The sequence below is a fragment of the Oratosquilla oratoria genome, chromosome 11 (assembly GCF_046742065.1).
Source record: "Oratosquilla oratoria isolate Oo_2021 chromosome 11, ASM4674206v1, whole genome shotgun sequence".
NCBI lineage: Eukaryota > Metazoa > Arthropoda > Malacostraca > Stomatopoda > Squillidae > Oratosquilla > Oratosquilla oratoria.
This window is the reverse complement of record NC_134787.1, coordinates 36,065,975-36,090,981: the sequence shown is the minus strand read 5'-3', so window position 1 is coordinate 36,090,981 and position 25,007 is coordinate 36,065,975. Positions and strand designations below refer to the sequence as shown.

Below are 25,007 nucleotides of genomic sequence, written 5' to 3'. Positions count from 1 at the left end.
ATATATATATATATTATATGTATGTAGTATGTATGTATGTATGTACATATATATATATATATATATATATACATATATATATATATATATATACATATATATATATATACATATATATATTATATTATATATATATATGTATATATATATATATATATATATATATATATATATATATAGGTAATACTTTTACGGGAAAAGGCTGGTAAGTAGTCTCCTTTGTAAGCCATGTTTATATTCTATATATGTGTATGTGCGAAGAACAGCCTCAGCTTACTGCTCATGGTTTCAGCAGATATTCCTTCAGATTTCAGGAGTAAAAAGAAACAATATACAATATGAATGGCTCACACACTGATTAACCAGTCTATTACATGAATGCCTTCTTCAATCTAATTAGACAATTGTTTACCCGTTTTACTCATAAACTGGGTTTTTATACAATGCAAGCAATTCATAAATTATAAATAATTTCAACATAATTCATAGTTAAAATTAAGGTAATTAAGATTTCTGAATGTTACGTGCACCAAATATTGTACTTCCAACACGAACATTGGTACTTCCTATTCCAATCTGAAATGGAAAAAAAAAATACATATAAATAAACAAATCCAAACATGGCTTAGTACCATTCACCTTAGATTGAACTACACTACAATATTAGAGAGTACAATTTTTCTACCCCTTCACTATTTCTGGATACCCAATGACAGGCTCAATGACAGGCACCCACATGTGGTAATCCTGTAAGCTGGCCCATTTTCAAAACCCATCAACTGCCTCACCTCCATCAGAAAGTGCAGCCCTGAGGGACTGATACTTTGTCAACTTCAACTGTATTTCTTGCATTTTTTCAAATATGGAGAGCTAACCACAAGCAATTGCTCCCCTTCCACTACCACATTCAGCTGGTGACATGAAAATAGTTCCATACTAATACAATACAGACAACAGTCTGAAGTTTCTTCACAGAGAGACTTGAAGGAGGGCCTGAGGACCACTACCAACCACTGATGGCTACGGGTTTCCCACTCAGTAAAACTTAAGGCACCAATTAATAAATTCCATTTGATCAATTAATTAAGTAATGTCTTGGTCTGTATTTGAACAAAATTATACTGGTACTTAACTATTAAACTAGTTTATATTCTTTCATACTTTAATGAACACAGGGTCAACTTACTGCATGTTCAAAGTCATTTGACATTCCCATTGACAATTCTACATTCTTTGGATCAAGGCTCATATCTTCACAAATCTGAGCTCTACACTTCAACAAACACTGGAAAGAATAAAACATATAAATAAATCTATCTGTATACCAAAAGGCTTCTTCTCCCCTCACAAGGAGAAGAATCATTAGGTTTAACAAATCCATACATAACCCTAAATATCAAGTATCTCACTTTCACTGCCTCCATGTGACTCATAATTCATCACCTAGGTCTCCATCCAACAGTATTTTGTTGGCAAAAATAGAGCACTTAAAAGGTGGATTTACAAAGGTGGTAAAGGAATGATTTAATCAGGGAAGTAGAACAGAGGTATAGTAGAAGTTAAAAATTATCAGCATCCATTTTCTTTTAGAGGAAATTATTTTCTAATCACAAGAGGATGTTGTGTGACTGGTCCACAGGGATATCATTATCAATCAATAAATCAAAGAAATATTCCTAAAATAGTACATACATACATACATATACCAAGGCTTCCTCCCCCTTACAAGGGGGGTAGCCAAAAAGAAAAAGGCATAAAGTCATTCCCACCCATTCCATCCCTGAATACACTCCATACCCCTCCACCCTCCCTCTTATCTTAGCACCTCCTGAATGACGGGTCATCCCTGCACCTTGTCCACTGCCCTGGGTACTACTACATTCACACATGCTGTTCATTGTTTCTACTTGCATCTTTCATTACTTTATACAAGTCCCTAGACATCTACCTTCTACCTCTCCCTCGCATTATGGCTAGTCTCTTCCTCCAGTCTTCCACTTGTATCTATATCCATTCTCCATACTTGCCAATTTACAAATAACCCCACTCCCCTACATACTTCTTGCATTCACTTATCACTCCATCTACACACAAAATCTAATACCCAGTGACACTACACACCCCTATCTGAAATATATATTTTTTTATTTTTGACTCTCTTAAGCTTCACAACCATCATAACAAACTCTTCACTGCCTCTAAATTTCTACCCAATGACTCCATGCCAAACTCCTTTCCTACTACTCTATCGAACACCTACAAGAGGGTGCTGAAAAGGTCCTGGCTTTAAAGGTATCATGGGAGGGTGGAGCTTTTACTTTTACAGGGGAGGCAGGACAACTATTTAGAAGATAGGCAAAAAAAGCATGATGGTATACAATATATCTTTTTCCTTTTTTGTGGGTTCAATGCATGATGGCAGCACCTAAAGTGGATTTTGGTAAAATTGAAGCACGGGCAGTCATGAAGTTCCTCTTCTTGCAAGGCAAAGGGGTGGCAAAAATCCACGGCATGATGAAGGAGGTCTTGAAGGATGACTGCCATCATACTATACAGTGAAAATGTGGGTGTCAAGGTTTCGGACTGGTCATTTCAAGATCATAGATGAACCCTGGTCAGGACGGCCAACTTCTGCAGCCACAGAGGAGAAAGCCAATGCTGTGCACGTCATGATTCTTGAGGACCGCCAGATTTCAGCTAAAGTCATAGCTGAGAATCTAGGGATTTCCGGCAAGAGTTGGCCACATCATCCACAACATTCTGGACATGAGAAAGCCTTCTGCAAAAATGGGTGCTACAATGTCTGAATGCAGACCAGAAGCACATCAGTGACAACCTCAAAGGCGATTTTGGACCGGTTTGCAGTGGGGATGGCCAATTTTATGGCTCGTTTAGTCACCATGGATGAAACTTGGCTTCATCACTATGATCCTCTGACCAAGCAGCAATCAATGGAGTGGCGACACAGTGGTTCACCGCGTCCCAAGAAGTTTCGAAACCCAGAAGTCAGCTGGAAAGTTACTGGCTTCAGTGTTCTGGGACAAAGATGGAGTACTCCCCATAAAATACTTGGCAAAGGGTTGCACCATCAACACAGAATACTACATGTCTATGTTGGATGAAATGCATGAAGCTTTGGCAGTACTGCGGTGGAAAGCTGAGCCATGGTGTCCTCTTTTTGCAGGACAATGCACCAGCACACACAGCACATGAAACTCTACGGAAAATACGCAACTTTGGTTTTGAATTGGTAGACCACCCGCCTTACTCCCCAGACCTGGCTCCCTCTGACTATCACCTCTTTCCACAACTGAAGAAACATCTCAAGGGAACGAAATTTCACTCTGATTTGGAAGTGATCTCTGCTACAGAGGCCTGGTTGGTGGCCCAACCTTCCGAGTTAATTTTTCAGGGCTTAAAAAAACTGAAGGACCATTGTAATAAGTGTGTGAATCTGAGAGGGGAATATGTTGAATAAAATCATAATTAACTGATCTTCCTGTATTTTTTTTACCCAAAGCCAGGAACTTTTCAACACCCCCTCATACAGATCCATAAAACATGAGTACAAAACAAGCATATTATACCTCTGAAGTGCTATTCAACCATTTTGATCTTATATATTTGTCATTATATACACAGAGCAAACTGCTTAAATGAGAAGGAAAAGGAGCAACTGTGAGAAGTGTGGGAGGTTGTAAAGTATAGAGTAGAAGTAAGTGTGGAAGAGGAATGGGAGTGTTTCAAGGAAGATGTGATAAGGTGTGCAAAGATGGTTTGAGGAACAAAGAGGATGGGAGGGAATAGAAGGAAGGGTAGTGAGTGGTGGGATGATGAAGTGAAAAATGTAGTCAAAGAGAAGAAGTGAGTATTAAGGGACTGGTTGCAAAGTAGGATGAGAGAAAAATATGAGAGGTATAAAGAAAAAAAGAAGCAAAGCAAAACAAAAGATAAAGGAGCCAAAAAGGAGAGCAGATGCAAAATGAGGGAGGAGTATGAGAGAAAATTCTGAAAGTATGTGTGAGTAAATTTTGACGCAGCCCAAAGGGATTTCTCCCCGTCCTCTCCTTATATGCAAGGGGGGACGGAGAGGGGGGGTCGCCGATTGGATGAAGCGGCCTTGCTGTGGATGTGCTGTGTCTTGCGACACTGCTTCTGACCCAGGGCGGTGGGCGGGGTGCAGGGATGACCCGTCATCCAGGAGGTGCTCAGATGAGAGGGAGGGTGGGAGGGGTGTGGAGTGTATTTAGGGATGAAATGGGTGGGAGTGATTTCTATGCCTTTGTCTTTTGGCTACCTCCCTTGGAAGGGGGAAAAAAGCCTTGGTATATGTATGTATGTACTAAAAAGATGTTATGAAAGGAAATCAAGAGAGGAAGGGGGGGTGAGTCAATTAAAGAAGATAAGGTAAGAGGTATAGATGGACAGATCTTACCAGAAGAGGAGGCGCTAAGGGGAAGATGGGCAGAGTATTTTAGAGAGCTGTTGAATATAGAGGAGGATAGGGTGAGATTGGTGGTAGCAGGGAGAACCGCTAAAAAAATGATGGTGATGGGAGAAGAAAATGGAGGAGAAATAAAAAAAGATGAGGTGCAAGTAGCTCTGAAAATGATGAGAAAAAGGTAAGGCACCTGGGTTAGATGGATGCCATGCAGTGTCTGAAGAAGGGAGGTACAGTAATAGTGGACTGGTTAGTCAGGTTGTTTAATGTGTGTCTAAGGGAGGGTAGAGTGCTGGAAGACTGGAGGAGTGCCTGTGTAGTTTCGCTTTACAAGGGAAAAGGGGACAAGTGTGAGTGTAATACTTTCTGAGGGATCAGTTTGTTGAGTGCAGTTGGGAAGGCTTATGGGAAGGTGTTAATTGAAAGGTTTAGGAGAGGAACAGTGTGGGTTTAGGACAGGTAGGAATTGCGTGTACCAAATTTTTGTCGTAAGATATGTGAGAAAGTTTTAGGACAAGGCAAGGATTTTTTGGGGGGCCTTTATGGATTTGGAAAAGGCTTATGACAGGATAGACAGGAAGGCATTGTGGGAGGTTTAGCAGATATATGGGACTGGGGGAAAGAGTCAAAACTTTTTATGAGAGTAATAGGGCCTGTGTTAGAATGGGAAATGGAGAGAGTCAGTGGTCTGAGGTAAAAGTGGGACTGCACCATGGATGTGTATTGTTGCTGTGGCTGTTCAATGTGTACATGGATGGGGTGCTGTGGGAGGTAAAGGCAATGGGAATGGGCAGGAGACTGGAGATGGTTAAAGAGAATGGACACACGTGGGAGGTGAGCCAATTGTTGTTTGCTGACAACACTGCTTGTGGCACGATCAGAGGAGGGATTAGGGAAGTTTGTGACAGAGTTTAGGAAGGGAAGCAATAAGAGAAAGTTGAGGGTAAATGTGGGTAAATGTAAGGTGATGAGATGTACAATGGTAGAGGATGGCAGAGAGTTGGAAGTCTAAAAGGAGAGTGGCTGGAAGTGGATAGCTTTAGGTATTTGGGGTTCCATGTTGCAGGAAAGGTGGTGGAGGTGAAGGTAAATTGTGGACTGAGAGAAGCAAGTAAATGGCTTGGATTAAAAAGTTTTATGAGAAATAAGCATCTGAGAATGGATGCCGACAGCACTGGATGGGGCAGATACTTGGATTTTAAGAGAGACAAAGAGGAAAAGTTTAAATGTATTTGAGATGAAATATCTTAGAAGTATGGCAGGGATTATTAGGTTGGATAGAGTGACAAACAAGGTGAGGAGGAGAGTGGGAGTGGAAAAGGAGATGGTACATGGGGCTGATGAAAGATTATTGGGATGGTTTGGACACATGGAAAGAATGAGTGATGAAAGATTAGTAAAAGAGGTGTGGAAGGCAGAGGTGGAGGGAGTGACCTTGAGGGGACAATCAGGACAAGATGGATAGATGGGGTGAAGGGGGGCGTTGAGCAAGGGTGGGAGAAGGCAGGAGATAAGGATGAGTGGAGAGTGAATGTGTTTCGATGATACTGTTATGCAAGGGAGGGACAGGGGGGAAGGAGATAGGGATGTTTATCCATGAATGATATTTTAATGCAGCCTGAAGTTTCTCCCCATCATCTCTTTTTCTGCATGAGGGGACAGAGGGGGAGGATTGCCGATTAAGTGAAGCAGCCTTGCTGTGGATGTACTGTGTCTTGCTACATAGCTTCTGACCCAGGGCAGTGGGCAGGATACAGGGATGACTATCATCCATGAGGAGCTAAGATGAGAAGGGGGAAAGGGTGTTGGATTGGAGTGGAATGGGTGGGCGTAGGTACATGCCTTTGACTTGGCTACTTCCCTTGTAAGGGGGGAAAAGCTCATGGTAAATAGATATACACAGAACACACAGCAGGAGTAAAGGGGGTAATGGTAATGAAATAGGTGAATCTTTTCCTCTCTCCTGCCTAATCACCTCACTTTGTAGTTAACAAGTGATTGAATATGGAGTGGGGAAGAGTTCAAACAAAAAAAAGTTATACTTATTCATACATAAACAGGAAAATAATCATGACTAACCTCCATATCTGGATTGGGGCCAATACTAAGATCGTGGTCAAAAGCTCCAATGGTCATAAGGCCTGCAGCTTCAAGGTTGGGGCACTGAGTGATGATATGATTAAACAATGACCCTGCTTCACTGGGCTGGATACCACTTTTGTCTGCAATTAATTATCAGTGACCATCATATTACATATGCCATAGAAAATATTTCACTGTTATCTATACCTATAGCTCCTTACACTATCTATATACCAAAAGGCTTCTTCCCTCTAACATGGTAAGTAGCCACCCACAACAGGCATCCACCACCACCCATCACACACCCATAAACTTCACTCTCATCTTGAACACCTTTAACTTACTTTCTTCAGAACTTGTATTGACTTGGACCAAAACTTTGAGTTTAGTGTCTTTATTCTGTTTTGCCCAAGCTCTGTTGATTGCATTTGCTAGTTTTGGAGTGTCCACAGTTTCCACCATGTACAGATTGGGTATACCCACTACCTGCAAAGCATTAAAAATTTTATGAATAATTTATCTTATTCAGTGAAAGTCACAACTATGAATACCTGGTCCTTGTTTTTCATAGCATTTAGTCAATCAATCCATTGCTCTAGGTCTCTCTTGCAGAAGACCCTAGTCTCTCTGGTAACTGGCAGAGGTCACTCAGAGAAGAAATACTATGTTGTTGTGTAGGAACTGTTAGTGTGGGGCACTGTAGGATGTGTTCAGTGTCCTTTGTGAGGCGGATTCATCTAGATCAGTTTGATTTTTTGGCCTTGCCTATTCTGCATTAAAACTGGACGATGTCCTGAATGCAAGTGTGCCTATATGATTCTTACTTCTCTTCAGTGATGTTTCTGTGGGGTAGATGTCTGAGAGATGCTGGTAAAGTATTGAGTTTGATGGTTAGCCTTGAAAAGATAGTTCAGTGACTAAGGCATGGTGTTTTTGTGTGAACATATTGTGTGGTATGGGTGGTAGGTAACATGTTGTATATGTTTGAGTAGCAAGCTGCTGGGGTATTGGCTGCATGTTATTGTGGTAAAGTAGCATGCAGTTGATACTTTAGGGTCCATATGGGGCGCCCCTATGGACCAGAGCCACACATTTTGTTTGTGATAGTGGAGGACTCCGTTCACAGAGAAATGATGATACATTTATTATACTGCAACTGTCCCTCCATTATGCTGTCCCCAACCCCTTGTTACTGTCCTGTACCACTTCTCTGAATATTCATTTCCTTTTTTCTGCCTACCCTGTGGTGGGGGATAGAATGCTGCCACCAAGTACTCCCACTTGAATCGTACAAGGTGAGAAAAACAGGACAGAGATTGGGACTAGGCATCCTTCTCTCTATAGCCCCACAGGTGACATTCCTAAAAAAAAAATAAAGGCATAAGAGGGGCTAGGAGTTTTCCAACCAGTACCCTAAGGTTTGGATCTTTTAATGTGTGGATGTAGTACAGATGAGAGTAAAAGGGAAGAGATAGGCAGTATGTTTGTGAGAAGAAAGATGGTTGCGTTGGCTTTGAGTGAAACTAAGTTCAGAGGGAGAGGCGAGTGTGAGTTTGGGAGTGTAGTTGGGAGGTTCTCAGGTATGAAGAGAGTCGAGGGAGAGAAGGGGTGGCTATACTACAAGGGTCGTTCCAAAAACAATACCTTCTATTTTTCATTCCACCCAAAGGGATCCGAGGGGATTACAAATTGCATTGTTATGATGACTACACTTATGCATTCATGACCTGAAAGCTTCATCTCTCTGTTGCAGATATTGATGGTGTGACACTCTAAGAATGTCATGAATGTGCGTCAGAAGCAGGGATGCATCATTAACTTCCTCCATGCAGAAAAAATTGAACCAATCAACATTGACAGGCGCCTGCTGAACATTTACGAAGCCGATGCAGTTGATGTGAGGATAGTTAGGAGATGGGTTCGTCGATTTCGGAATGGTGACAGAGATGTATTTACCTTTACCTAGTTGTATTTTGCAGGAAGGGGAGCTATGCTCGTGTTGTCCCGCCTTTGTATCTTGCAGTGTCTAGTTTGTTTTTAAACTCATGAATGGTTTTTGCGCATACTATTTCATTGTCCAGTTTGTTCCAAGTGTCCAAAACTCTATGAGGAAAACTGTTTTTCTTCAGTTCTCTTCTATAGCTATGTTTTTTTATTTTCTTTCCATGTCCTCTTGTGTTTCTTTTGTCCCAGTTAAGTAAGTTCTCACTATCGAGTACCTCTGTGCCTTTCATGATTCTGTAGATGGTCAATAGGTCACCTCTCTCTCTTCTTTGCTCCAGTGTCGGTAACTCCAGTTTAGCCAATCTCTCTTCGTATGATAGGTTTGCAAGTGCAGGTGCCATTTTTGTAGCTGCTCTTTGGATTCTTTCTATTTTCTTTATATTCTTTTTGGTACTGGGGGACCACAATGTCGCTGCATACTCTAATCTAGGCCTTATCAATGTAACCAATATTTTTTTCATCATATCTTCGTCCAAGTATGTAAACGCCACTTTTATTGATCTTAGCAAGTTGTAAGTCTCCCCGACAATTTTGTTAATCTGTATATCATAGGACAAGTCGTTCGTGATAATTACTCCCAAATCTTTTTCGGATCCTACTTTCTTTACTTCTTTGGTTCCAATTGTATATTTTCCTGATATTCTGTTTTTGCTTTTTCCAAACTCCATTATGCTACACTTCTTAGTATTAAAGTCCACTTCCCATTTCTGACTCCAGTTCCATACCCTATTTAGGTCTTCTTGCAGTGCTTCACAGTCCTCATCAGTTTCTATTTTCCTTAGCAGTTTGGCGTCATCGGCAAAGAAGCTCATGTAGCAGTTCACGTCCTCATCCATGTCATTCATATAGATAGCAAACATTATTGGTGCCAGCACAGATCCTTGCGGTACTCCACTGATCACCTCTTTCCAGTCTGAATATTTTTCTCTGAGCACTACTCTCATCTTTCTACCAGTCAGAAAGTCCTCTATCCATTTTAGTAGGTTTCCCTGTATTCCTCCTATGTGTTCCTGTTTTTTTAGTAGTTTTCTGTGTGGTACTTTGTCAAAGGCTTTTTGCAAGTCTAGGAATGCACAATCAGCCCATCCATTTCTTTCTTGCACTATGTCTATTAGTCTTGAGTAAAAGCCTATAGTGAGAAGGAGTGAAGGAGTGAGTGACAAAGTGCGCTCCGGACACCTATGCACAGCCACCACCCCAGAAAACAAAGTGAACCTCGATCAACTCATCCGTGCTGATCGGCAGATAACGGTGAATGAAACGTGTGTAGAGTTGGATGTGGGTGTCAGTGCACTGGAAACGATGTTGTCATCCCTAGGATACAGCAAAGTGTGTGCTAGGTGGGTTCCACGAATGCTCATGCAGGACCAAAAGGACAGACCACCGACGGGATGTCTGTCAGGACTTGTTGGATTGGTACGAAGCCGAAGGTGACAGATTCTTGGAGTGCATCATCACTGGTGACGAGACATGGTGTCACCACTACAAGCTGGAGTCCAAACGGCAGTCGATGGAATGGCACCACTCACGCTCCGCAGCAAAGAAGAAGTTCAAGATGCACACATGAGAGAGGGTGGTGGATGGAAGGATGGTAGAGTGTTAATGGACTATGTAATGGCAGATAGGAGTATAATAGGAAGAGTTAAGGATGTACATGTTCTAAGGGGAGAGAGTGGGGGATATCAGATAATTTTCTGGTGGAAGGTAAGTTGAGAGTGGAGGATAAATGGAGAAAGAGGAAAAGGACAAAAGGTAGGGAGGTGCTTTGGGTGAACTGCTTAAATGAGAAAGAAAAGGAGGAGTACAAGAAGAAGCTGAGAGAGGAGTGGGAAGGAGTGAAGGATAGAGTAGAACTAGGAGTGCAGGAGGAATGGGGATGGTTCAAGGAGGGAGTCATAAAGTGTGCAAAGATGATGTGTGGAACAAAGAGGGCAGGAGGAAATCGAAGGAAGGGTAGTGAGTGGTGGGATGAGGAAGTAAAGAAGGTTGTTGAAGAGAAGAAGCGAGCTTTCACAGATTGGTTACAAAATAGGATGAGGGAATCATATGGGAAGTACAAAGAAAAGAGAAGAAAAGTAAAGCATAAGATACAGGAGGCAAAGAGGAGAGCAGATGTGAAATGGGGTAAGAGTATGACAGAAAATTTTGAAAGTAATAAAAAGATGTTTTGGAAAGAAATTAAGAGAGGGAGAGGAGATGAATCAAACAGAGAAGAAAAGGGAAATTGTGCAGATGAAGAGATGATAATGGAAGAGAAGGCAGTAAAAGGAAGATGGGCAGAGTATTTTGGGGAGTTGCTAAATGTGAAGGAGGATAGGGAGGGAAAGGTAGCTGCAGTGGGAAGTGCTAAGAAAATGACAGTGATAAGTGAGGAAAATGGAGGAGAAATAAGGAAAGATGAAGTGAAGGCAGTTGTTTAGATGATGAGAGCAGGTAAGGCACCTAGTCTGGATGGATATCATGCAGAATACCTGAAAAAAGGAGGTACAGTGATGGTGGACTGGCTGGTGAGGTTATTTAATGTTTGTTTAAGAGAGGGTAGAGTGCCAGAGGACTGGAGGAGTGCCTGTATAGTTCCACTTTACAAGGGAAGGGGGGACAAGTGTGAGTGTATTAGTTTCAGAGGGATTAGCTTGTTAAGTGTAGTTGGGAAGGCCTATGGGAGGGTCTTGATTGAGAGGATTAGGAGAGGAACAGAGGGAGTAATTGGTGAGGAACAGTGTGGATGTAGGACAGGTAGAGGTTGTGTAGATCAGATTTTTGTGGTAAGACAAATATGTGAGAAAGCTATAGGAAAAGGTAAGGATTTTTGGGGGCTTTTATGGGTTTGGAAAAGGCTTATGACTGGGTAGACAAGAAGGCATTGTAGGAGATATTGCAGATATACAGGGTAGGAGGAAAGCTGTTAAGAGCTGTCAAGAATTTTTATGAGAGTAGTAGAGCTTGTGTCAGGATTAGAAATGGAAAGAATGAATGGTTTGAGGTAAAGGTGGGACTTTGTCAGGGATGTGTTATGTCACCCTGGCTGTTCAATTTGTACATGGATGGGGTGGTGCAAGAGGTAAATGCAAGGGTGGTGGGTCAGGGATTGGAGATGGGCAAAGAAAATGGAGAAAAGAGGGAGTTAAGCCAGCTGTTGTTTGCAGATGACACTGAGCTTGTGGCAGGATCAGAGGAGGGATTGAGGAAGTTAGTGACAGAGTTTGGGAAAGTGTGTGAAAGAAGGAAGTTGAAGATAAATGTGGGTAAAGGTAAGGTGATGAGATGTACAAGGGGTGAAAGTAGCAGCAGACTGAATGTGAGTATTAAGGAAGAGAGACTGGAGGAAGGGGATAGTTTTAGATACTTGGGTGCGAACGTGGCAGGAAAGGGAGGAGTGGAGGTGGAGGCAGAATGTAGATTGAGAGAAGCAAGTAAATGCCTTGGTGGATTAAAAAGTGTAATGAGAAATACGACATTTGGGAATGGATGCTAAGAGATTATATGGAGTGATTGTGCTGACAGCACTGTATGGGGCAGAAACATGGAACATAAAAGAGGAGGAGTTTGAATGTATTTGAGATGAGGTGTCTGAGAAGTATGATAGGGGTTACTAGGCTGGATAGAGTGAGAAATGAGGTGAGGAGAATGGGGGTGGAAAGGGAGTTGGGAGATAGGGTGGATGAAAGAGTATTGGGATGGACAATACATGGAGAGAATGAGTGAAGAAAGACTAGTAAAAGAGGTGTGGAAGGCAGAGGTGGAAGGAGTGAACATGAGGGGGCAACCTAGGATGAGATGGATGGATGGGGTAAAATGGGCTTTGGGAAAGAGGGGAATGTCTGTTGAGGAAGGACGGGAGAGGATAGAAGACATGGGTGAATGGAGAATGGTCGTATATGGATGATGTTGTGATCCATGAGGTGGAATGGGTGGGGGTTGGGGGGAGAGGGAGTATGTGAGAGAAAAATTTGACGCAGCCCGAATGGATTTCACCCCGTCTTCTCTTTTCCTGCATGAGGGGACGGAGGGGGGGGTCACTGATTTGATGAAGCGGCCTTGCTGTGAATGTGCTGTGTCTTGCGACACTGCTTCTGACCCAAGGCAGTGGACAAGATGCAGGGATGACCCGTCATCCAGGAGGTGCCAAGATAAGAGGGAGGGAAGAAGGTGGAGGGGAGTGGAGTGTGATAGGGATGGAATGGGTGGGAGTGGTTTTTATGCCTTTGTTTTTTTGGCTACCTCCAAGGTGCTTGTGTAATATAATGAGTGAATGGGATTAAGGACTCTAGCACAGATCTGCATGCATATAATTTTCATAAGACATTCAATAGGGGAGATTTTAGTTTGGACACATGGAAAGAATGAGTGAAGAAAGACTAGTAAAGGAGGTATGGAAGGCAGATGTGGAGGGAGTGAACATGAGGGGACGTCCTAGGATGAGATGGATGGATGGGGTGAAGGGGGCTTTGGGGAAGAGGGGAATGTCGGTTGAGGAAGGACGGGAGAGGACAGAAGACAGGGGTGAATGGAGAATGGTTGTATATGGAAAATGTTGTGATGCATGAGGTGGATTGGACGGGGGAATGGGGGTGAGGTAGTGTGTGTGAGCAAAAATTTTTGATGCAGCCCGAAGGGATTTCTCCCCGTCCTCTCCTTTATATGGGGGGACGGAGAGGGGGGGGGGGTCGCCGATTTAATGAAGCGGCCTTGCTGTGGATGTGCTGTGTCCTGCAAAACTGCTTCTGACCCAGGGCAGTGGACAGGGTGCAGGGATGACCCGTCATCTAGGAGGTGCTAAGATGGGAGGGAGGGTGGAGGGGTGTGGAGTGTTTTCGGGGATGAAATGGGTGGGAATGTTTTTGTGCCTTGTCCTTTTTGGCTACCCCCCTGGTGAGGGGGAAGGAAGTTTTGGTGTATGTATGTATGTATGTATGTGTGCACATCCTACAGGAGTGATTTTGGTGCATCCTGTTAGTTCTGTCAATACTTTATTTTGTACAGTTTGTAAAGTGTATAAGTTTTGCTGACTGTTGGGAACCATATTGTGGAAGCATAGTTGATGGTGGTTCTTAAGAATAGTTTGAAAAGAATAACTAGAGCTTCCTTCTAATGTCTGAAGCCTGTGGTTGCAACAGATTTTAGTAGGTTTATTTTCTTACTGATTTTCACTATCAGATCATTGACAAGTGTAGTGAAGGTCATACGAGTCTCAAAAATGAAGTCCAGAATTCTAGAGTTCTTTACCAATAGTTTACTATATAACAAATACACAACATACATAAGTGATGGAACCAAGAAATGTACCATTGCAAAGATTAACATATGGCACCCTTATGACACATATCATACGTTTTAGTCATGGTAGTTGAGCCTCCACTGTGGTAAAACATACTGAACACAATCATTTGCTGTCAGCTAAAGCAGCTGCTGGTACTTCACCACAGCATGGGGTTAAGGGTGAATTGGCATGTAACTTGTCAATACTGCAGCTGCTGCAGCAACAGCAAATGCAGAAGTGGCAGCAAAGCAGCAGTATACCAGTAGGAACTTGGTAATAGTTGTAATAATTATAACCTCAAGTTTTGCTGATTTCATTAGTGGCACCAAAGCAACAGTAAACCAGCAGGAATTTAGTAATAGTAGTAATACCTCAAGTTTCGCTGCTTGGAAACCTGCAGATAGCAATGGTCCTTAGGCCCTCCCATTTGGGAAAAAACATTGGACTGTTCCCTGTGCTGTGTTATTATGACACTGTTTGTATGTTTGATTGTGCCGACAACACTGTATGGGGCAGAAACATGGAACATAAGAGAAGAATTTAAATGTGTTTGAGATGAAATGTCTAAGAATTATGGTAGGGGTTACTAAGCTGGATTGAGTGAAAAACGAGGTGAGAAGGAGAGCAGGGGTGGAAAAGGAGTTGCAAGATAGGGGTGATGAAAGAGTATTGGGTTGGTTTGGACACACGGAAAGAGTGAGTGAGGAAAGATTAGTAAAAGAAGTGAGGAAGGCAGAGATGGATGGAGTGAACAGGAGGGGGGTGACTGTGGATAAGATGGATGTATCAAATAATAGGGGCATTGAGAAAAAGGGTGATGTTTGTTGAGGAAGGGAGAAAACAGAAGAATGGAGAATGGTTGTGTATGGATGATGCTGTAATGCATGGGAGGAAGTGGGTGGGGGATGGAGGGGAGTTAGGGGTGGTTATGTGTGAATGATATTTTGACACATCCCATAAGGATTTCTCCCAGTCTTCTCTTTTTCTGCATGTGGGGACAGAGATGAGTTGTGCTGTGTCTTGTTGCATTGCCTGTGATCCAAGGCGGTGGGGAAGATGCAGGGATGACCTGTCATCCAGGAGGAGTCAAGAAAAGATGGAGGGAGGGGTGGTGAATGGGAGTGGAGTGGGTGGAGATGAAATGGGTGGGAGTGGAGCCTTTGACTTTGGCTACCTCCCTTGTATGGGGGAAAAAGCCCTTGGTATATGTATTTCTATGTCACCAGCTTATAATGGTAGAAGGAGGGGGGCAGTTGCTGGTTGTCAGCTCTCCTTATGTGTAAAGGAAATACAGTAAAAGTTGATAGAAAGAGATCTCGAGCTCATTCCGGAAACTGAACATGAGCTGCATCTCCAGACTAAGGCAAGTGTAGCTAGATTTTCAAGTTGGACAGCAGTGTGATGATTATTTCTGATGTCTATCTTGCAGAACCACCACTTGTAGGTTATTAGTCCCTATCTGAATGTATCATGAAGGAAAATACAAGCAATTCATAACCATAACAACAAAAATAATAACAATGTAATGGATTTACTTAAGAAAATAATTACTAAACTATTTTAGGCTTTTTCATAGGATTTTTGCAACAACACTGAGACCTACCTTGTTGATTTTATTGCTCTGTATATGACCAATCACATGCCATTTGATCTCTGGACATTTCTCTTGTAACTAAAAGAAAAAACATACAGCCACAGTGTAAATGAATGGTAAACTTTCCACACCATCAATCCCTTAAAATATCTGTTTATGTGTCAAGATCAGTTAGATTAACACCTAATTGATATGCTGTAAAGTCAATCTTATATTTTTCTTCTAGATCAAATCTAATTAAAGATAAAAAGGCTTTCTGCTAACACGTTATATATTGTAAAATAAGACTATTATTAATTTCACTCCTCTTACTTCGAGGTCATGTGCCTTCTGCACTAGTTCCTGTACATAATTTTCACCAAAGTGTCTTTGTCCTGCAGCATAGGCTTCTTCTATCATCTCCTTTGGCTTAGTTTTGCTTACAGCCACCAAACGAGGCTCTTCACACAGCAACACCAGGTCCTGCATATTCAGAAACAATTTGCATTTAAGGTTATGGGAAAAAAAAAAGGAAAAAGGAAACGCATAAGATATATACAGTAATGAGGATGGCCGTGAAGTGCAAAGTGAGGGATGCCATGAAAAGCGTGGATGTGAAATGTGTTCATAGCCTCTATGCCCTTATTGCATCAAATAAAATTTATACTATATCATCAATTGTAAAAGAAATCAGTCAAATTGGCCACAAAAATTCCATGAACAAAATATCAAAATAACCAAAATTAACTATAAAATAGCAGCTTTTTGACTAGCCATAAATGACTGACCATTTAAAGTACATGAACAGTAACAGTAACTGCTCAGTTATAGCAGTAACATTCTTGTAGGTTAGTTCCAGTGTCAACACCATTGTCTGTCTGGAGATACACCACTCCCAGTTTTCTGCCCGAGCCTCATGTATTGGAGCTAGTCTATGATTGAGTTTGTTGCCACTCCTGGTGAGATTGGGCCATGTGGGATTAGAGGCTCATCTGGGATGTTGGCCAAGAATTTTTCTAGCTCCCATGCTGACTCCCTTTAAGTCCCTTATCTCTCTTGTTGTATATGGATGATGTTGTGATGCATGAGGTGGAATGGGGGGTGAGGTAGTATGTGTGAGAAAAATTTGACGCAGCTCGAAGGGATTTCTCCCTGTCTTCTCCTTTTATGCATGGGGGGCCGGAGAGGGGGGTTCGCCTATTTAATGAAGCGGCCTTGCTGTGGATGTGCTGTGTCTTGCGACACTGCCTCTGACCCAGGGCAGTGGACAAGGTGCAGGGATGACCCGTCATCCAGGAGGTGCTAAGATAAGAGGGAGGGTGGAGGGGTGTGGAGTGTATTCAGGGATGGAATGGGTGGGAATGATTTTATGCCTTTTCCTTTTTGGCTACCTCCCTTGTAAGGGGGAAAAAGCCTTTGTATATGTATCTCTCTTGGGACACAGTTGAAGAATCTGGGGCCTGCCTAGGTGAAGCTTTCCACATGGATCAGCTTCAGCTGTTGGGAGCAGCTGCTTATGGACTTTTTTTCACAGGTCCTACCAAACCTAGGGTGGTGTTTCTTTTTGATACCACCACCTTTTTATGATGGATTTGGTGCTGTGCCCTCCAGACATAGATCACTATATAGTGTTCTTTGCATCTCTGCAGTAAATAGAGCTTGAGGAGTTTCAGCCTCTCCCAGTAATTCAGGTAGTTGCCAACCAACCTCCTCGTGAATACCCTCTGGACCTGTTCAACTTCTTGCATCTCCCTGACTTTGTGTGGAGACCATGACTAGCATACATATTCCAGCTTTCACACTACGAGTATCTTCCACAGAGACAAGTGTTTGGGGTTTCTAGTCTTAATCCCTTCCATACGATGACACCTATTTAGGCATCATGAGGCATGAGTGGATATATGATGATGCCAGCATCGGCATCTTGATTATATTTATTTTGTAGCTGTAGCTGAGTGACCTCCATATTCTGTAAACTGACCTTATCACATTTTCTGTGGTTATTAATATTCAGAGTGAAAGATAATGAGTAATACAGCTGTAACTTTATATTTCATAATGCAAGTACTGTGATGCATTTTAGTACATAAGACAGCTGATGCTGCCCGCAAGAATCTGACTCACATTGAAGAGGTTAAAGGGCCGGAGGGCTTCCCTTATTATAAGAACATAAGAATGAAGGAGACTGCAAGAGACCATAAGGCCTACACTAGGCCATAATTTAATTGATGGGGTGAAACGAGTGACCTTTTGTTTTGTATACACAAGTGAGTCATGGGTAGCAAGTTGAGGTGTAATAATAAAGAAATACCCCTCTATAAAGGGGTATCAAGGGGACATATATAAATCTAAGTACGACATTATAAAACACTACCCAAGACCTTTATTCAGTTAGACTGTACATGAAAAAGGCTGCATGGGGGCAGGTTGGCTTTCCAATGGTAATTTTATTTGGCATTGAATCAATATACATGAAGTGCAGATAATGAAAATAACACATAGTACGAAATAACAATTACAATCGCTGAGGATAACACAAAAAAGCATGTAAGTTTATTTCCATTGTGGTCCTCAATCCCTATTCCTGTATCATGCAAACACATTTTTCATTTCATTTTTTGCATTTGAAACATCAATTTCTTCTATGGAATGTTTAAATTAGGTTAAGTTAAGAGCTAATGGACATCATAAGTTTTGTGTTACATATCGGTGTTTGCATAATTCTGGAATTTTACCGATTAGACAACTAGAAAGGCTAGTCCCTGAATCTCTACTCTTTGGAGAGTACAGGATAGGTGCACCATAATTAACTTATGGAAAATAATCGAGGAAAAAGTGTCAAATCTGACAAACCCCATAATTATTATGGGGTTTGTCAGACACATGTGACATTTGATAATGTCACATGCGTCTGAATGCAGAGGCATAAGCTGCATTGTCAACACTTCAGCGAGGCAGAGCTGGATCACTATAGTGTGACAGCTTCAGACGGAGAGCTGCCAACTCTTCAACTGCACCATAAGAAAGGTCCAAGATAAAATGGGTTGCCCTGTGGACTCTTTCAAACACCAGCTGGATAAATTCCTAGCCAAATTGGAAGACATTCCTCAATGTTTAGATGGGTAAAACTCCTTATTGAAGGCTGAGGAAATCTGGAGGTGGACACTACGTGTTGGCCTGGTGGAATGATAAACTCACCTAACCTAATCAAATGAAATAAGTTAATCAAGTAAGCAGGTCATTAGGTCAAGGATCTATATCCTATAATCCTGACAGTCTGTAGAGATGTAGTCAGGTCTCAGACTTTTATCACACTACAAAGGTGTTATGTATTGATAGGATACAATATATTTTTTAATATTAAAGCTATATGGTAATATCCACTGATTTTGAATAGCAGTTGTCAATACTAATACTTGTTACATCTCTTGGAACATCAAACGTTTGTGTGGTTATAATCCCGTCACACAAAACCTGTGATACACACGAATGACGGATTGTCATCTGCTCCAAATTAGAATTATAAAAGAAAATAAAGTGTTGTAAGGATACCATGCAAAACAACACAGATTTTAACAAAATATGCCTAACAAAAAGATGAAAAATTCTTCTCTATTTGAAACATGATGATGATAATCCAAATACTCTCGAACCTGAATTGATTAGTTTTTACAGAAAACTGAAGTGGCATAACTGTCTTATCTCTTGTAAATATCAGTGCAGCCACAAATAGGTCACGGCTCACCTGTTTCCTGGCTTTAGCTGCAGTTGTAACCCTTTCCAAAACATTTTTCAATGCTTTCGCAACTTCACCGTCACTCATCATTCGTATCATTTGTTTACTAACTCCCATTCTGAAAACAGTGTTTAGATTTATTTATTACTGTAACTCAATCAAGGAAAACTAATGACTACTCAACATTTAATAGTTTTTATGTAAAATACTGCAATTGTAACATACAATTCGATTTATTTAATAAATTCTATAAAAACAAAGTTTATGCAACAATTTCTGTACTCGCCTTTACATAATACCGGCAAGTACATACAGAGGCATAGCATCCAAATAGTTATTTTATTCAAAATTGTAAGAGCTGAAAGGCTTATGATATAGGCATACTTACTTTGAAGAGCTTGGGGGATGAGTGACATAAATTTCTGTTGTGTGTCCATGCCTATTTGGGCACTATCTCCTCTGCCCGGTCAAGTTCAGAAATAGATAACCTACATCCTTTTAAATATAAAGATGTTTGTGTTTACACAATGCCTTCAAGCTGTTAAAATATGTAGTGGCATTTAAACAATGAAAATTAAAAAAAATAGTAAATATATGCCAGTACATCATCTTGGGCACAATAAATATGTTTGCTATCATATCATTTGTTGGTACCTAAGGATTATAGACTCCGCAACACCAAGATAGGGCTCTCGGAGCTCTTCCCGCCCAAAATTTGAAAAGCATCACAAAACTGCAAACCATGTTACCTGCTGCTTTTACCTAGTTGTAGTATAATAGGGATGAAACTGTACCCATGTGGTCATAAGAAAATAAGAATAAAGTCGACTGCAAGAGACCATATGGCCTACGCTAGGCAGTTCCATGTCCATTACCACCTGCCATCTCCATCCATAAAGTTGTCTAACGGTTTCTTAAAACAACAGATAGTTTCAGCGCTCATTACATTGTTCATAAGTCTATAGTAAAAGTCTATTCCATTCGTTGATAACCCTATTAGTAAACCAGTTCTTCCTTATTTCCTTCTTTAATCTAAATTTGTCCAATTTAAATCCATTACTGCGAGTCCTGCCCTGTAGTCTTAATATGACTTGTTTGCGTCAACCTTGTTAGCCTTTGATCCCCTTGAACACCTCACGCTATAGTCACAGTATAGTGCCAACGGGAGGTAGGCCTCGCGCTATAGTGTGGTAGACCTCACGCCAGTAACGTGCACAGACATTGCAAGGGGCAGGTACTTTGGGCTGGAAATTGGGCACTTCACTCTTTTGTGTTATTCGTATTTGGCAACTATCCAGTGGTGTGCAACACATTTTCCACATTATAATTTCTGAATGGTAAGAAAACGGAAAAAGCCTGTGAGAAATAATTTTTCATTATTTTTTATATATTTTTGTGAAGGGCACTTTTGGGGCACAGGGCAAAGGGACAGGTGCTCGTGCACCCCCCAGCACCCTCCCTCTGCACGGGCCTGCCTCACGCTATGGTAGCACCAATTTCTGAGCCCGTGTATCATTTTGGCCATCTCCTCTCCACTGATTCTAGTTAACTGATGTCCATTCTATAGGACGGAGACTAAAACTGCTGCATAGTCAAGGATGGGCCTAACTAACGCTAAATAAGTTTTGATAGTTACCTCTGCACTTCTATCCATAACCGTCCTAGCAATGAAACCTATTGCTCTGTTAGCTTTATTCCTGGCGCTAATGCAGTTTCCTGGATTTAAGGTAAAGGCTCACTAGAACTCCCAGTTTTCTCTCGCATTTTTCTCTAAAACGTGTTATCTAAGCTTTATCTGCTTGCGGGGTTGTGTAGATCTACGTTTAATACGCTGGACTTTGAGATATTGAAGTCCATTTGCCATTTCACCGATTATGTGAAAAATTTGTTAAGATCATTCTGCAGAATCTTGGCGTCGTCTCCTGACATAATTAAGCGTCCTATTTCATTGTCGTCCGCAAACTTACTAACATCACTATTAATCCCATTGTCCTAGTCGTTTAAGTACATAATGAACAATAAGGGACCCAAAAACCGAACACTGGGGAACTCCACTAGAACCCCCCCACACACACACTTGGATTTTACACCAGTTATGGTGACCCGCTGTTTTCTGTCACTGATCCAAGCTCTAATCCATTCTACGAGTAATACTTTTCGTCCTATGTCATGGACTTTGATTTTATTAGTAGTCTCTGGTGGGGCACCTTGTCGAACGCTTTGCTAAAGTCAAGGTAAATAATATCGTAACTATCATTGTTATCTGACGCCTTATATAATCTAGTGTAAAAAGACAGAAAATTTGTCACACATGACTTTCCCTTGGAGAAACCATGCTGTGAGTCACGAATCAAATAATGTCTCGCGATCTGATATCTGATTTTAATAACTATTATTGATGCAAACATTTTACCTACAATTGATGTCAAACTGATTGGTCTATAGTTGCATATAGACGATTTATCTCCTTTTTTTAAATCAGGAGCAACGTTTGCCTGCCCCCAAGCAATAGGAACAAAACCAGTGCCTACCAACTTAGTAGATATTTCTGTTAACGGATCGCAGATTTCAAATTTACACTCTTTAAGCACTCTCGGGAAAAAAAAAAAATCGTTTGGACCCGAGGATTTTGTAGCTTCAAGTCTTTCAGTCTATTTGACTACTTATACCTTACTAATGCTGATATTAGTCTACTTTCTTCATCCCCACTGAAAATCGGATTGCAGTCAGGTACCTTAGTAAACACCGAGAGAAAATATTTATTAAGCACCTCACTCATTTTTTTCTCCGATTCTATTATGATATCTTCGTCGTTCTTAATTGGGCTTATCCTTTCCTTATTTTTTGTTCTGTAGAGACGAAAAAGTTCTTTGGGTTGGATCTCGCTTGTTTGGCAACATTAATTTCATTGTTACGTTTAGCTGTGTGCGTGTTCTTTTTAACCAGTCTTGCCATATCATTATATTTGGATCTAAGGTGTGTATTAGGTTGGTTGATGGCAAACTCTGATGGAGAGAGAGTTGGGGTTATTTAGCAGTGAATGTTGAATGCCAGGGGAGGGGAGAATGATACGGCGAGGGAGGTGACGACTGTGTTTCAAGTCGTGTCCCCGGGCGCTCTGCTTACGGGGATGGGAAAGGAGGTGAGAAAGCAAGGAGCAACGAGCCAGACTCACGTATGATGCTCTGAGGCGATCTGAATCTTCGGGGTTGACCCACCCTTTATATACACGGGCAGGTCATGACCCTTGCTCCTAATTGGCGTGAGGTCACGTGAGCTACGTCGTCCAGTGTTCCCGTGTCACGTGGCTGGCCGAGGTGTAGGCCAGCCATGACTGCCCGACGCTGGCACCGTACGTGTTTCCTCAAGGAAGCTTTGTGGTGCCTCGCGTGGTAGACTACAGCACTGGTTAGTCATCTTGTGGGGGGGGGGGGGATACAAAGCTGATGGGCTGCACGTGCGGTTTTTTTTTTTTCCAAAAGGGCTTTGTGATGGTCATGCGGCTGAAGGTATGCGAGTCTTGTCCCATGGGACCGCTTGTGGGTCAGTAAGGTCGTGGGACGGCTGAAAAGAGGTGAGGACAGGAGTGAGGGGAAGAGGTGAGGAGGGGAGTGAGGACTAATAACATTTAGTCCCCCCCCTTTTTTTTTTTTTTTTTTTATTCTAGCGTAAAGTTCTCTTTTCATTCCGATCTCATGTTTCAGCTGGTTCGTCATCCATTTGGGAGCATTACTATTCTTTCGTATTGACTTGAAGGGAATAGATTTATTTTGTGAATTTAAAATTAAAGTTGTTAGGTTACTGTACATTTCATCCAAATCGCTGACGGGGCTGTTGACCTTAAGCTTGTAAATGACCTAACCCAAGGTATGCATATTACCTTCCGTGATCCGACCTCTGACTGAGCTAATGGCGTCCGGGCTGACCGTGTATCTTACCTCGTCACAACCCCCTGGGTCGGTCTCGTAAGTGAGCAAATGTCCTAAATACTTTCTCATTTTACCAAAATTTGCTCTCCTGAAGTCTGGTACTAGAACGTTATTCGTACTATCTAATTCTTCCCGAATAATATTAAATCTTATTTCTTGATGATCGTTAGAGCCTAGATTATCTCCCACTTTTACGTTTCTCGTTTGGTGCTCATCATTAGTCAAAAGTAAGTCCAGAGTATTGTCTTCTCTCGTAGGATCGGTGATCATTAGTTTTAGGAAATTATCCTGCACCACATCTAAGAAATTTTGCGCTTCCTAATCTCCTACCAAAATTTCCCAGCCAGTGTTTCTGTAATTAAAATCTCCCATGATCACAACGTTTTTGTACTGGGACGCCTAGCGAATTTCATGGATCAGGGGATCCGTCTGCTCACTGCTGAGGTTAGGAGGTCTATATAGGACGCCAATGATAAGTTTCTTAGTCTTGCCTGTATTCTTCACCCAAATAGATTCCGTACTATCCTCTTCCTTAACTGAATTGCTGATAATACAATTTATTGTATTTTTAACGAAAAGTGATTTCATTTATTCACGTATTGGAAAACGGCTGAACTCTCTTGACCAGACGTTTTCCAATACGTGGATGGATTGGGACAAATCTGAACTCATTCACATATCTGGTTGTGGGTTCAGAAGGAAAATGGTGGAATCTACTTTAATAGACTATCTGCCCACTATAAATATTTCTAAGGGTCAATGGAACCCAGACATAATCTCTGGGTTATTCATTACAAAACAAATTGTTAACAAGTATCCTCCCCCTCCCCCTGACCTGACCTCATGTCATCCTCAGCTCACTAGAGAATGAGGGTAGTGATATTTACTCCTTGCCTAGTTCCTTTTCCTCCCACTTTGTACTACTGAAGAGGATTGCAGTTAGCAATCGGAATATATAGATTCGCTTAACTCTTTCTTCCGACTGCCTGGATGGTGTGATCGAGTTGGGTGTAGAAAGTAGCCTTGTCTTCATCACTTGAAGTGAGTGTTGGGGCATACACCAATATCAGGGTGAGGTGTTTATCCTGAGTAAGAGGTATACGAACAGTCATCAGTCGCTCATTAATGGCGATTGGGGCGAGATTATGCTCTTGTACGAGCTGTGATCGGATGGTGAAGCCAACGCTATGGATGCGTGGGTCCTCGGGAGTGGGGGGATTCCCCTTTCAGAAGACAGTATAACCCCGTCCCAGCTTCTCTGATGTTATCCTCTTTTGGTAGTCTGGTCTCACTAAGAGCTGCAACGTCGATGTTGAAGTGGGCAAGCTCCTTGCAGACAAGAGCTGTACGTCGTTCAGGGCGGTTAGTTTTCGCTACAACTTGGGGGGTGCGGATGTTCCATGCACCAAGGGTTAGGATTTTTTAGATTTTTTTTTTCTTTGTTGCGACCACAATAATGGGATGTCCACTAACCGCGGTAAGTTAGCCAGACGAGTTTGCCGTGTCCAATATTTACCCCACCTTTTCTAGGGGCCTCCCCTTGTAGGGTGGGCTGCTGTAATCCTTAAGAGGGCAGCCCAGTTACAGGTCTAGCTGACGAACTCTGGTGTCACGGCAACGTCATGAGAGAACGATCATCTTAGACCCGCCGCCTGTGTGCAGTTGTGGGCTAGAAGCTTCCAGCTTTCCAGGCCAGCCCTCACCACCCACGGTCCCATCGCCACAGGACTTGAGAGGGTGATGATGAGAGGTGGGGATGGAGAGAGGTGCAAAAAGGACGACAGAATGCCACCCGCTGGGTATATTATTTAAGGAGGTCGTGGTTGTGCGACGGCCACGCACACTCACTTGGCCCACACCGTTTCCACCACGGCTCAAGACAGTTGAGATAGGCAGTCTCAGCGATGTAAGTTGCATCGAGCTGCCGGATACCTGATATGCTAAGGCCCACCTTATCGCCTGCCCGCCAGGCACTGCCCTCT

The 25,007-nt window shown here is 42.0% G+C and overlaps 1 protein-coding gene across 1 annotated transcript; it reads right to left on the bottom strand.

Moving 5' to 3' along the window:
- Positions 1–285: 285 nt before the first annotated feature.
- LOC143029741 (pyridoxal phosphate homeostasis protein) lies at positions 286–19,640 on the bottom strand. The gene is made up of 8 exons (XM_076192628.1): positions 19,485–19,640; positions 19,106–19,214; positions 15,694–15,843; positions 15,391–15,459; positions 6,868–7,009; positions 6,521–6,663; positions 1,187–1,285; positions 286–576 (listed from the first exon to the last, which is right to left on the bottom strand). Exons 2-8 carry the CDS (start codon positions 19,211–19,213, stop codon positions 505–507), a joined length of 783 nt encoding a protein of 260 aa, XP_076048743.1. The 5' UTR covers position 19,214; positions 19,485–19,640; the 3' UTR covers positions 286–504.
- Between the last annotated feature and the right edge of the window lie 5,367 nt (positions 19,641–25,007).